The 12062-nt window shown below is 44.4% G+C and overlaps 1 protein-coding gene and 1 long non-coding RNA gene across 2 annotated transcripts; one reads left to right on the forward strand and one right to left on the reverse strand.

Moving 5' to 3' along the window:
* Positions 1–328: 328 nt before the first annotated feature.
* On the forward strand, positions 329–4737 carry PLA2G1B (phospholipase A2 group IB). Its single transcript, XM_077765927.1, has 3 exons — positions 329–467; positions 1225–1352; positions 4526–4737. The coding sequence occupies exons 1-3, from the start codon at positions 361–363 to the stop codon at positions 4648–4650; spliced, it is 360 nt and encodes a 119-aa protein (XP_077622053.1). The 5' UTR covers positions 329–360; the 3' UTR covers positions 4651–4737.
* On the reverse strand, positions 4327–5456 carry LOC144233137 (uncharacterized). The gene is made up of 3 exons (XR_013335601.1): positions 5333–5456; positions 4703–4873; positions 4327–4620 (listed from the first exon to the last, which is right to left on the reverse strand). It is a non-coding gene; the product is annotated as an uncharacterized LOC144233137 (long non-coding RNA).
* Positions 5457–12062: the final 6606 nt, after the last annotated feature.

Genomic DNA, 12062 nt, shown 5'->3' on the forward strand with positions numbered 1-12062 from the left:
ATGACCTGAGTCTAAGTCCGAAGCTCAATTGACTGAGCCACCCAGGCGCCCATAAAATGTCCATTTTAAGTGGTTAAACGGTGAATTTTGTTATGTGAATTTTATCTTGATAAAAAATCCTTTTTAAAAAGTTTTGTTAAAAGAAAAAAATCCCCACTCCCCTTACCAGGTTCCTGCATCCAGCTCTCTTCTGAGGAGGCCGCTGGGGGCGGGGCAGCGTGGGGCCAGAGAGCAGGCAGGCAGTGGGACCCCAGGGCGCTGGCGGAGCTAATCGGGATGGATTTAAACTGGCTGTGTCTTCCTGCAGTGGGCGCTGCTGAGAGCGGCATCAGCCCGCGAGCAGTGTGGCAGTTCCGCAACATGATCAAGTGTAAGATCCCCGGCAGTGACCCCTTGATGGATTACAACAACTACGGCTGCTACTGTGGTCTGGGTGGATCGGGCACGCCTGTGGATGACCTGGACAAGTGAGTGACCGATCAGCACAGGGAGCGCAGTGACCGCGGGGTGGGGGGAGGGCATAAGCCAAGGATCTCACGAGAAGGCACAGAAAAGGGATTCGCTATAGGTACCAGCTTTTCAACTCTTTTCTTTTTTAAATGTTTTTATTTTTGAGAGAGAGAGAGAGAAAGAGAGAGAGAGAGCGCGTGAGAGCGTGAGCATGAGCAGGGGAGGGGCAGGGAGAGAGGGAGACACAGAATCAGAAGCAGGCTCCAGGCTCTGAGCTGTCAGCACAGAGCCCAACGCGGGGCTCGAACCCACGAACCGTGAGATCATGACCTGAGCCCAAGTCGGACGCTTAACCGACTGAGCCACCCAGGCGCCCCTTTTCAACTCTTGTACAAACAAACATGCTCCAAGAGGTCCCTGAATCCAATGCTCTCGGTTAGGAGGAAAAGCGGAAGGTTGGAGACGTCAAGCAACAGTGAATGCTGCTGCCCCCTAGTGGCAGAATATTGCAACCCAAACCGCCACAGCGCCGATGGGATTTGTCCTCTTCAGCAGTGGTTGACTCTCTCGCCGCATCTTCAGAATCCATACCTGATTGTACTACATTCCTGCAACCCATTTTTAAAATCGCCTTCAATAAACATGATAAAAGGACTTAAAAATTTCATGCCACAGGACAAATATCTTCCGGAGCATGTCAGCTACATCCTCCCCATTGCTGAGCCTGCCCTGCAGCCCTGCCCCTGCCTCAACTCTGTCTTTCCCCCACTCCAGGTGCTGCCAGACACATGACCACTGCTACTCCCAAGCCAAGAAACTGGACAGCTGTAGATTCCTCCTGGACAACCCCTACACCAAAACCTACTCATACTCATGCTCTGGCTCTGAGATCATCTGCAGCGGTAGGTTACCCCCTTGTGGGAAGCACTCATGGTAATGATATCCACCATTTATTGACCGCCTTGGTGCCATGCTGTGTCTCCTTTAATCCTGGCAACGATCCTATGAGATAGGTATTATTATTATACCTGTTTGACAGATGAGGAAACTGGGGCACCCACCATTTGGGGTTTTTTTTAATGCAGTTTCAGAACTTTTTAAAATTTTTATTGTTTCTTTTATTTTTGAGAGAGGCAGAGTGTAAGCAGGGGAGGGGCAGAGAGGGAGGGAGACACAGAATCCTAAGGAGGCTCCAGATTCTGAGCTGTCAGCACAGAGCCTGTCGAGGGGTCAAACTCATGAACCACAAGATCACGACTTCAGCGGAAGTCGAAATCAGACGCTTAACTGACTGAGCTACCCAGGCGCGCCATTTGGGTTTTTCTGGGTTTTTGTTTTTGTTTTTGTTTTTGTTTTGAGAGAGAGACAGAGAGAGGGAGAGCGAATCCTAAATAGGTTCTGCATCACCAGCATGGAGCCCTCTGAGGAGCCCTACAAGCACTCCATCTCACAAACTGTGAGATCGCGACCTGAGCCAAAATGAAGACTCAGATGCTTAACCAACTGAGCCACCCAGACACCCTGGTGGTGTTTGGTTTTGAACAGGTTTATATGGCTCCAAGGTCTCTGTTCTTAACTGCTATGCTATACAGTGTCGTTATTTCATAAAAAGAGCTTAGAACTACCACTTATCAGTTTTTTATTACATACCAGGGAGTAGGCTAAGCATATATATAAGTTTTACTAACCCCATTTTACAGGTGAGGAAGCTGAGGCTCAAAAATAGCTACTTGCCCAAAATCACACAGCTTGTAAGTGGTAGGGTCAGCATTTGAACTCAGTTGTTTCTGATTTCAAACGTTCTGGTCTTAACCACTAAGCCTTATGCACGGCTTGTGATGAAATATATCCGTTTATGAAGGTACAAGTCAGAGGTAAATGGTATTTTCATGCTAGGCTGGCATTCTGGATTTTCACTACTCTTTTCTATGCACTCAGAGTTGGGTCCCACTTTTCAAAACTGTACATACATCATTGGAATAACTGTAATTCAAATCCAGAAGGCCAAGAAAAAAGTTACCGGGAATCCCACCATCTTTTTAAAAGCATTGTTAAAGTTTATTACTTTTTTTTTTTGAGAAAGAGAGCATCCCAAGCAAGCTGTCAGCATAGAGCCTGATGCAGGGACTTGAGATCATGACCTGAGCCGAAATCAAGCATCAGACAGTTAACCGAAAGAGTCACTCAAGCACCCCAGGAATCCCACCATCTTAAGGAATAAACAGTTTCACAGCTCTGTGTTCATTTGTGCTTATCCTTGGAATAAGGTTTTTTATCATTTTAATCATAGCTAGGCACGTGGCCACCTCAAGTCCTTTGTTTCCTTTTGCATGAAACACTTCCCACATGAAGTCTCATTCTAGGACTTCCAATGTCGCTTTCTCTGTGTAGTCTTCCCTTTTATTATTTTACTTTTTTTTTTTTTAGAGAGAGAATGCAAATAGGAGAGAGGGGTAGAGGGAGAGAGAGAGAATCTTAAGCAGGCTCCATGCTCATGCAGAGCTCAAAGCGGGGCTCAGTCCCATGACTCTGGGATCATGACCTCTGCCCCTCTCCCCAGCTCGTGCTCTTCTCTCTCTTAAAAAAAAAATCAGAGAGAAACAAAATTTTAATAAGATTATTGAATGTAAGCAGAAGAATTAAATTATGGATAATAAATTTGAAATGCATTTTATTTAAAAAAGACTTTTTAAAATGTTTCTTTTTACTTTTTTAATTTCTTTTTTACATTTTTTTAATGCTTTATTTATTTCTGAGAGAGAGAGAGAGAGAGTGAGCAGGGGAGGGTCAGAGAGAGGGGGAGACACAGAATCTGAAACAGGCTCCAGGCTCTGAGCTGTCAGCATAGAGCCCGACGCGGGGCTTGAACCCACGAACGTGAGATCATGACCTGAGCTAAAGTCGGACGCTCAACCGACTGAGACACCCAGGCGCCCCTCTTTTTATTTTTGAGAGAGAGAGAGCATGAGCAGGCGAGGGGCAGAGAGAGAGGGAGACACAGAATCCGAAGCAGGCTCCAGGCTCCGTGTTGTCAGCACAGAGCCCCACGCGGGGCTTGAACCCACAAACCACGAGATCATGACCTGAGCTGAAGTTGGACGCTTAACCAACTGATCCACCTGGGTGCCCCTTGAAATGCATTTTAAAAAGTTATTGTTGTTTTTTTCTGGTTAAAAAATAAACAAGGCAAAAGTAGCATAATTTCACAGTCTACAGAAATATATTATGGAAAGTGGAAGGTGCCTATAATCCTACTACCCAAGATAACTAGTTAGATGCAATGTCCTTCATTTCCTTTAATATAATATCTGGGAAACATTTCCACATATGGGCATACTTATTTTTTTTAAATATTTTTATTTATTTCTAGGAGAGAGAGAGAGAGAGACAGCGTGAGCAGGGGAGGGTCAGAGAGAGAGAGAGTCACAGACTGAAACAGGCTCCAGGTTCTGAGCTCGCAGTCAGGACAGAGCCCAACGCGGGGCTCAAACCCACGAACCGCAAGATCATGACCTAAGCGAAAGTCGGACGCTTAACCGACTATGCCACCCAGGCGCCCCATACTTAATTATTTTAAATATTTACATAGTATTGTACTGTAAGAACATTCTGTAACTTTTAAAATGTGCTTTAGAGAAATTGGCTTGCTAAATTTCACTAAGTTGAAATGCACAATACTTTACTGCCTTGAATATATGTTTTAGTGTTTTCCATATTGTTTATAAATTGCTTGCCTATGTTATCAGAGATGTATAGCTCTGTGGGTTATAAGAGCTCACTTAGGGATGTGAAATGGACAGGACTTTCCTATCTATCACACCCAGGACTACCAGATTAAACACACGTTGCCCAATTAAATTTGACTTTCAGGCAGATGATGAACATTTTTTATTCTACATTCCAGATACTGCATTTTTTTTGTTTATCTGAAATTTTGGTATTTTTTATTTACTTGATCTGTCAAACCTAAATCTGTATGAATGCAGTGGCCATTATTCCAGCTCATTCCTCCTGCCCCCAGTTGGACAAAGCAGGATCTACCTTGGCTCAGTCCTCTCCTCTTGCTCTTTTCCAGACGAAAACAAACCCTGCGAGGCCTTCATCTGCAACTGCGACCGCAAAGCTGCCACGTGCTTTTCAAAGGCCCCGTATAACAGCGAACACAAGAACCTGGACACCAAGAAATACTGTGACAATTGAGGGTGGCTTCTGGAGAGCATCATCTCAACCCGCCTCATGCCCTTCACCTTACCCTGGGTCCTCCAATAAAGCACTTTGTTGAAAGGCCTCACGTTTGCATATTGTTTTATCCTCCGACTGTGCAACATGACTAAGTCTCTTCCTAGTTCTTTGTGAGCATCATTCGTTCTGGCCTTGGGAGTTGAATTAGAGAGATATTTCTGGGAAGTGAACCCCGTAAGACCTGAATAATGATCAACAACCACTGATTATTGCCAGATCAAAATATATAATCTATCCTCCTCGGTAAAAGCCTAGCTCTTTTTCATTATCCCAAGGGCTAAGGGAGAGAGAAAACAAATTCCTTTGGCAATCTTTTAATGAGCATCTGCTGGGTGCTCATGAAAGGAAATGGATTCTGGAAACACTAGTACAGAGGCTGAGATTGAAATGAATACCTAAGGGGCGCCTGGATGGCTCAGGTGGTTAAGCGTTAAACTCTTGGTTTCTTTCCGCTCAGGTCATGATCTCTCACAGGTCATTCATAGGTTAGAGTCCCGCATCGGGCTCCTCCGCGATAGTGCACAGCAGGCTCTGGGTTCTCTCTCCCTCTCTCTCTGCCCCTCCCGCACTCCTGCATGAGCTCTTTCTCTCTTCAAATAAATACACTTAAAAAAATAAATGAATACATAATTAAACAAACCTAATTGGGAGTATTCCGAAGTAGCTATTATAACCCAGCAGCCGCAGTATCTTCACAGGGCTTGGCACATCGCACACGTTCATTAAATAGTCGTTCAACGACGGTACATCTTGGCGCCAAGGTGTGTTGCAGTCCAGGAAAAACCACGTGGCTCTATTTACCTTTTCGGGTCACGTGATCCTCCACCCGACCCAGTCATTTCCCCAGCCCCCGGGAGGGATTTCAGGGTAAGAACGATGATTGGGTATCTTGGGGGCACGTGGTTCCCGGTTCCTCTTTTCACATTGGTGAGGAGCGGCCCAACCCCCGCCCTCCCTCCGCGCCTCCCAGGTTCTGGCCTCGCTCCCTCGCGCGTCGGCACGGGCTGGCGCAGGCGCAGTGGCTAGTAACGGTTATTCCAGCGGCGCGCGGCTGAGGTGGCGGCGGCGGCCCCGTGCGCCGCTTCCTGGGTCCTAGGTGCGTGGCTCTCCGGGTTCAGAATCCGGCCGGAAGGAGAGAGTGGGCGGGCCGAGTGTGAAAAACCAGCTCACGTGCGTAGGACGTCGGGTCCCACCTCCCTGCCGTGCGCGTCCCCGCCTGTGTCTCCCGGCCCCGCACACGCCCCCTCCTTCCCCAGCCTCCCTGCCAGCTTCCGGTTGGGAGCTCCTCGTGGGCTTTCATCCCGGAAAGGGACGAGGGGGCCGGGAAGGTGGGGTGCAGGGAGCCAGAGCGTGGAGAGGGGCGAGTGGGTATTGGGCGAGCTAAGGGTTTCTGCACCCCAAGTCCCCACTTGAACCCCCCCACACCCCACTTTCAAGAGGTGGGGGGAAAAGGTGGAGGGACTTGCAGTTCTGACCTGTTTTTGCCTTTGTTGTTACCTCCATTTGGAATGCTCGCTCTCCTTTTTCCCGCCCGGGGCTTGCCTGTTCATCTTTCCAGGATCTAGTTGGCGACACCTCAAGAAGTTGATTGAGCCTTGCCCTCGTTCCCTCCCAAAGTACAGTTGCGCAATTACCCCATTGGGTTTCTAGAGCATTAAAGAAAGAGGGTTCAGAACTGGATGGACTGGGTCTGATTACTGGCCTGGTCACGCCAGGTGACCTTGGGCTAGTAGCATGAAATCTCCAAGCTTCAGGATCTTCATCTTTCAAAAGAAATAATAGTGTGCAGATCAGAGGGTTGTGGGAATTGGGTGAGTGAATGCCTTGTAAAACGCTTCCTACAGGAGTGCGTGTTGTATAGCAAATGTTCATACTCTTTTCCCAAGGGGAAGCAGAGGGAAGGGTACTCTCTGTTTTCTTTAGAAAGCGTTATTGTATCAAGCCAGACTTGGCTTTTGTAAATTTTTTTTTTTTTTTTTTTTTTTGAAAGACAGGTACGCACAAACGAAATGTGGCTCTGGAGAAGATCCATGGGAGTCTAGTTAAAGGAGACCAAGGTTTAGCCTGTGATAATGGCTGATAACTGCTTACCTTACACCTGGCACTGGGCAATGAACTTCAGGTGCATTACTACCTTTTTTTAAATCTTCCTAGCAACCCAATGAGGTAGCTACTAGTATCCTGATTTATAAAGAGATTGAAGATTAACCACTTTCCCAAATTCACGAAACTAGTAAGTAGTAAGACCGGGATGGAAATCCAAGTCTGTCTATGTAATAAGAGTTTTGATTCTGTGCTGTATTCTTTTTCTAATAAATTAAGGGGGGGTGGATCCCACTCTCCTTTCTTGGACGAGTTTACCTTTTTTTTTTAATTCACAAAGTGGAATTTATCTGTTTTGTGACATCAAAAAATTTAAAAATCTGGATCTCAGAACACCATCTTGCATCTCAACAAGGATAACGTATCTGGAATCAACTTTTATACTTGGTGGCAACTTCCGCTATTCCTAGGAGCGGGGTAACCAACTCATCCTGGTTTTAGCACTGAAAAGTCCTGCATCCCAGGAAAACCCTTCAATACTGGGCAATCTGGGACTGCAGGTCTCTATACTTAGAGGAGTGTTGAATTTCCTATTGGTCCTTAAAGTGATCCTCTCAGGAAAGGTCTGACATTCACTGAAGACTGATTCTTATGCATGGCCAAGCATTTCCTGTGGGGTTAACTCTTAACTAAGTGAGCAAATGTGTTGTAAGACACTTCACACAGTGCTTGGGATATAGTGTGCTCAATAAATTCTATTATTTAAGAGAGAGGGGAGAGATATTCAATTTATGACAGCATAAAAGAAGAGATATGAGTTAGTGGGAAGGAGGTTTCATGTGTTATGTACTTGTTTGCGTTTGTGACTTCTACTTACTGAAACTGTGATGGCAGAGTCATGGAAGGATTTGTGGAAAGTCATGACCAAAGCTGGGCTTATGTGGTCAGAAGCCTATAACCAGGGCAGTGACAAACTGATAGCATCCACCAGTCAGTATTCCAACAGAGGACACTTACAGTGGGTTAGGAACTGCCATCCTGGTAGAAAGCAAAAGATGTAAAGTGAAGAGACATAGAAGCATCAGCTTCAGGAAATGCCAAGTTCCTCTTGGGACAAATTTTTGGGGAAGAATTCCACCTCTGGAAGAACTATGAACAAAATGAACACTCCTAAGGTCCTGAAGACTCGATTTCATGAATTGCGCCAGCATTTGGTGATGGAAAGAGCCCTGCCTTCCTCCCTGGCAACCTGACTGCTGGATTTTAACCATTCCTGGTCCCCTTAGCCAGCTGTACTGCTGGCTTCTACTTTACTTCAGGTTGACTTCTTTCTAACCATGATCTTCAGACAGAGAAGAAGCTGTTGTTTAAAAAAGAAACGAACTGGGAGGAAAGTCTTGGATTCTAGTCCTGGCTCTGAAACTATGTTGGATGGCCTTGCTTAAGTCAGGATGTTAGTTTCCTCCAAAATAAAACGAGGAGGGATGGGTTTAATTTGCTCTCATTTTGCCATTCCATGCATGAATCTGGCCATTTTCTGGTAGAGAATAAGAATGGGGGGAATAGCACATTCTCTGTGAGCCACTTGAAGCCAAGAGATTGTATCTTTGTAGCCTTAGTACCTTAATGCTGTTAGGAACTACTGATGAAATTACGAATGAGAATGGCTTGAGATTCAAAAGACCCAGATTTGAATACAATGATTGGTGCTGACTTAGTAACTAAGCAAGTCAGATTCGGAGCACCTTAGGATCTTCATCTGCAAAAAAGCTGGAATGAGATTTACAACCTTACACCTCTTCAGAATTAATGACTATGAGAAAGCATACATTTGTGCACATGAAAAGAACTCTGTTGGTTTCAAGATCTTGGATTATCCCAGTTAACTATAATTTACTTCCTAGGCAGGTGCAGGATGAACATGTTTTGCTTGCCCTAATTTTAAGACAAAAGGCTATCCAAGATAGGTTATGATTCTTTCATCTGCTTCACTTTTGAGGAGATTGTGCTGAAAGCTTTAGCCTGGTACAATGACTCTTTCTGGCTAACACACTAATCAAACAGGGCTTGCTGCCTTGCTCAGCAGAAACAAATCAGTTTAAGAGCCCACTTGGGAATTCAGTTTCCTCTCTACACATCAGGTTTGAGGCAAGTGTCTCATTCTGGCAGCCGAAATCCAGCAGAAATCCTTGTCATAAAGGCCCATTCTCTTTTAACTGATTAAAAAAGAAGAAGAAGAATATAGGGGCGCCTGGGTGGCTCAGTTGGTTTAATGTCGGACTTTGACTCAGGTCATGATCTCACAGTTCATGGGTTCAAATCTCACATCAGGCTCTGTGCTGACAGCTCAGAGCCTGGAGCCTGCTTTTGGATCCAGTCTCTCTCTCTCTCTCTGTCTCCACCCTGCTCCCCAACCCCACTCGTGCTCATTCTCACTCTGTCTGTCAAAAATAAGTTAAAATGTTAAAAAAAATAATTTAAAAACAGCCATGGCCTGATGTGCTATTTAAGAAATTATTTCTTTATTCCTTAGTTAATAAAAAATTTATTCAGAACATTGCTCATATTTTAGAAAAATATACCAGAATGTTTCAGTTAAAGACATTTAACCATTAGGAATTCTAAATTAAGTCCTTTACTTCTCCCCTCAGCCTCCGCATTAGTGAGATTCCTGGTNAGTAATTTAAAAAAAATATAAAAACATACAGCCATGGCCTGATGTGCTATTTAAGAAATTATTTCTTTATTCCTTAGTTAATAAAAAATTTATTCAGAACATTGCTCATATTTTAGAAAAATATACCAGAATGTTTCAGTTAAAGACATTTAACCATTAGGAATTCTAAATTAAGTCCTTTACTTCTCCCCTCAGCCTCCGCATTAGTGAGATTCCTGGTTACTGCTCCAGAGACCATTCTGGCCTACGTGTTTCCCAGGCCGTTTCTACTGCCTGGTGAGGTAAAAAGGAAGTGAAAGTAGTTTACCTATCAATAGAAGCTGCTTCTTTAAAAAAGTCTTTCTTCAGGGGAAAATTTCATCAGCCTGACTGGAACCTGCCCTGTTCATAGGCAGGCTAGGAGAAAGATGCTGGTTTGCTGCCCTCTACAGGCTGTACTCAGTGAGCTTCGGTTAGTTAGAGGAAGAAGGAGGAATCCTTAAGGATCTGGAAAGAAATGAAACAAGTTAATCCCAAATAAGCCGAGTGGGTGAGGGACAATGATTGTGAACATCAGCCTACCATTCAAGAAACCACAGCATTTAGGGCACGTAAAGAGGGCCACTATATCTTGAGTGAACACAGGATGTGATAAAAGATGCACAGCTTGATTTGGTTTTCATAAAAACAGGTTTAGTTATATCAGAATGTTAAACTCTGGTTACCGTGGTGGTGGGATAATGGGTAGTTTGTATTATATTCTTTTTACTTATCTATCATCTAAACGTTCTACAATATATACGTATTATTCTAATACGTTAAAAAGTGTTAAAAAGCTAGTTAAAAAGTGTATTAAAAAGTGTCTGGGGCTCAGTCAGTTGAGTGTCTGACTTCAGCTCAGGTCATGATCTCATGGCTCGTGGGTTCGAGTCCTGTGTTGGGGTCTGTGCTCACAGCTCAGAGCCTGGAGCCTGCTTTGGATTCTGTGTCTCCCTTTCTCTCTGCCCCTCCCCCCCTCAAAAATAAACATTAAAGAAAAAAAATTTTTAAGTGTCTGTACTAAGGGGACTTCTTTGGTGCTACTAATCTGTTCTGTTGAATCTGTTCCTTGATCTAGATGCTTTATGTCTTCATCAAACTGTCCACTTATAATACATGCTCTTCTGTTTGTATAGTATACTTCCAAGAAAAAACGTTTGTTTTTTTTTTAACTTTTTTTATTTATTTTGAGAGAGAAAGGCAGAGAGGGAGGGAGACGGTGAATCCCAAGCAGGGTCTGTGGTGTCAGCAGAGAGCCTGACAGTGGTTCAAAGTCACAAACTGTGACTGAGCTGAAATCAAGAGTCAGGCGCTCAACCGACTGAGCCACCCAGGTGCCCCCAAAATGATTTTTATAAAGTGGTTGTACAAGAACTCTCATTCATTGGTGGGAATACAAAATGGGACAGCCACTTTGGAAGGCAGTTTGACAGTTGTGTCCAAAACTAAACAAACTTTTATCACACGATCCAGCAGCCTTGCTCCTTGGTATTTACAGCAACTTTATTCATAATTGCCAAAAACTTGGAAACAGCCAAGATCTCCTTCAGTAGGTGAATCGAATGATAATACTGTGTGAGTGTATAGGGACAAGGGGCATATTGGAACCCTTTGTTCTTACTGCTCAGTTTCGCTGTGAACCTAAAACTACTCTAATAAGTAAGGTCTCTGTTTTTAAAAAGTGGTTGTATTTCTCTGAGGATATACTAAAACCTATTGAATTGTACATATTACATGAATAAACTCTGTCTGTGAACTATATCTCAATAAAGCTTTTTATTTTATTTAGAGAAAGAGTGTGAGCAGGGAAGAGGGGCAGAGAGAGAGAATCTCAAGCGAACTCTACCCTCAGTACAGAGCCCTACCCGAACCTTGATCCTGTGACCCTGGGATATGACCTGAACCCAAGTCAAGCATCAGCTGCTCAACCAACTGAGCCACCCAGGTGCCCCAAAACTTTTTATTTTTAAGTGGTTGTATCCATAGATTAAAATAGATATAAAAATACCAATACATGCTACAATATGGATGAACCTTAAAACTATTATACCAAATGGAGAAGCCAGACACAAAAGGCCACATTTTCTATGAAATGTCTAGAATAAACAGACTAGCCGTTGCCAGGGTGGGGAGAGGTGGAGGGGTTGGGTAGTGTGGAGTGACTGCTGATGGGTACAAGGTTTCTTCTTGGGATGATGAAAATATTCTGGAATTAAACAGCTGTGAGTCATGTATAACTTTGTACTAAAACCCTAAATGAAAGGGTGAAAAGCTGTTATTTTTTTAAAACAGGAAAAAAAAGCAATGGCGGATTTTGAAATCTTTTAAATAGCTTTGTGCATAGAACTGGAAAATCGTAGTCTTTCTGGGGCGCCTGGGGCGCTCAGTCGGTTGGGCATCCGACTTCAGCTCAGGTCATGATCTCTCTGCTTGGGGGTTCAAGCCCCACGNGCTTCCCTCCCTCCTTCTCCTCCTCCAGGCTGATGGGTGCTGTCCGTCACCACCATCCCTAAAACACTCTTCCTCTCGGTGTCCTTCCAGTGACACCTCACCTCTCTCATCATGAGCTCATNTCCTTCTCCTCCTCCAGGCTGATGGGTGCTGTCTGTCACCACCATCCCTAAAACACTCT

This window comes from Crocuta crocuta, unplaced genomic scaffold (genome assembly GCF_008692635.1).
Source record: "Crocuta crocuta isolate KB4526 unplaced genomic scaffold, BGI_CrCroc_1.0 scaffold339, whole genome shotgun sequence".
NCBI classification, from domain to species: Eukaryota; Metazoa; Chordata; class Mammalia; order Carnivora; family Hyaenidae; genus Crocuta; species Crocuta crocuta.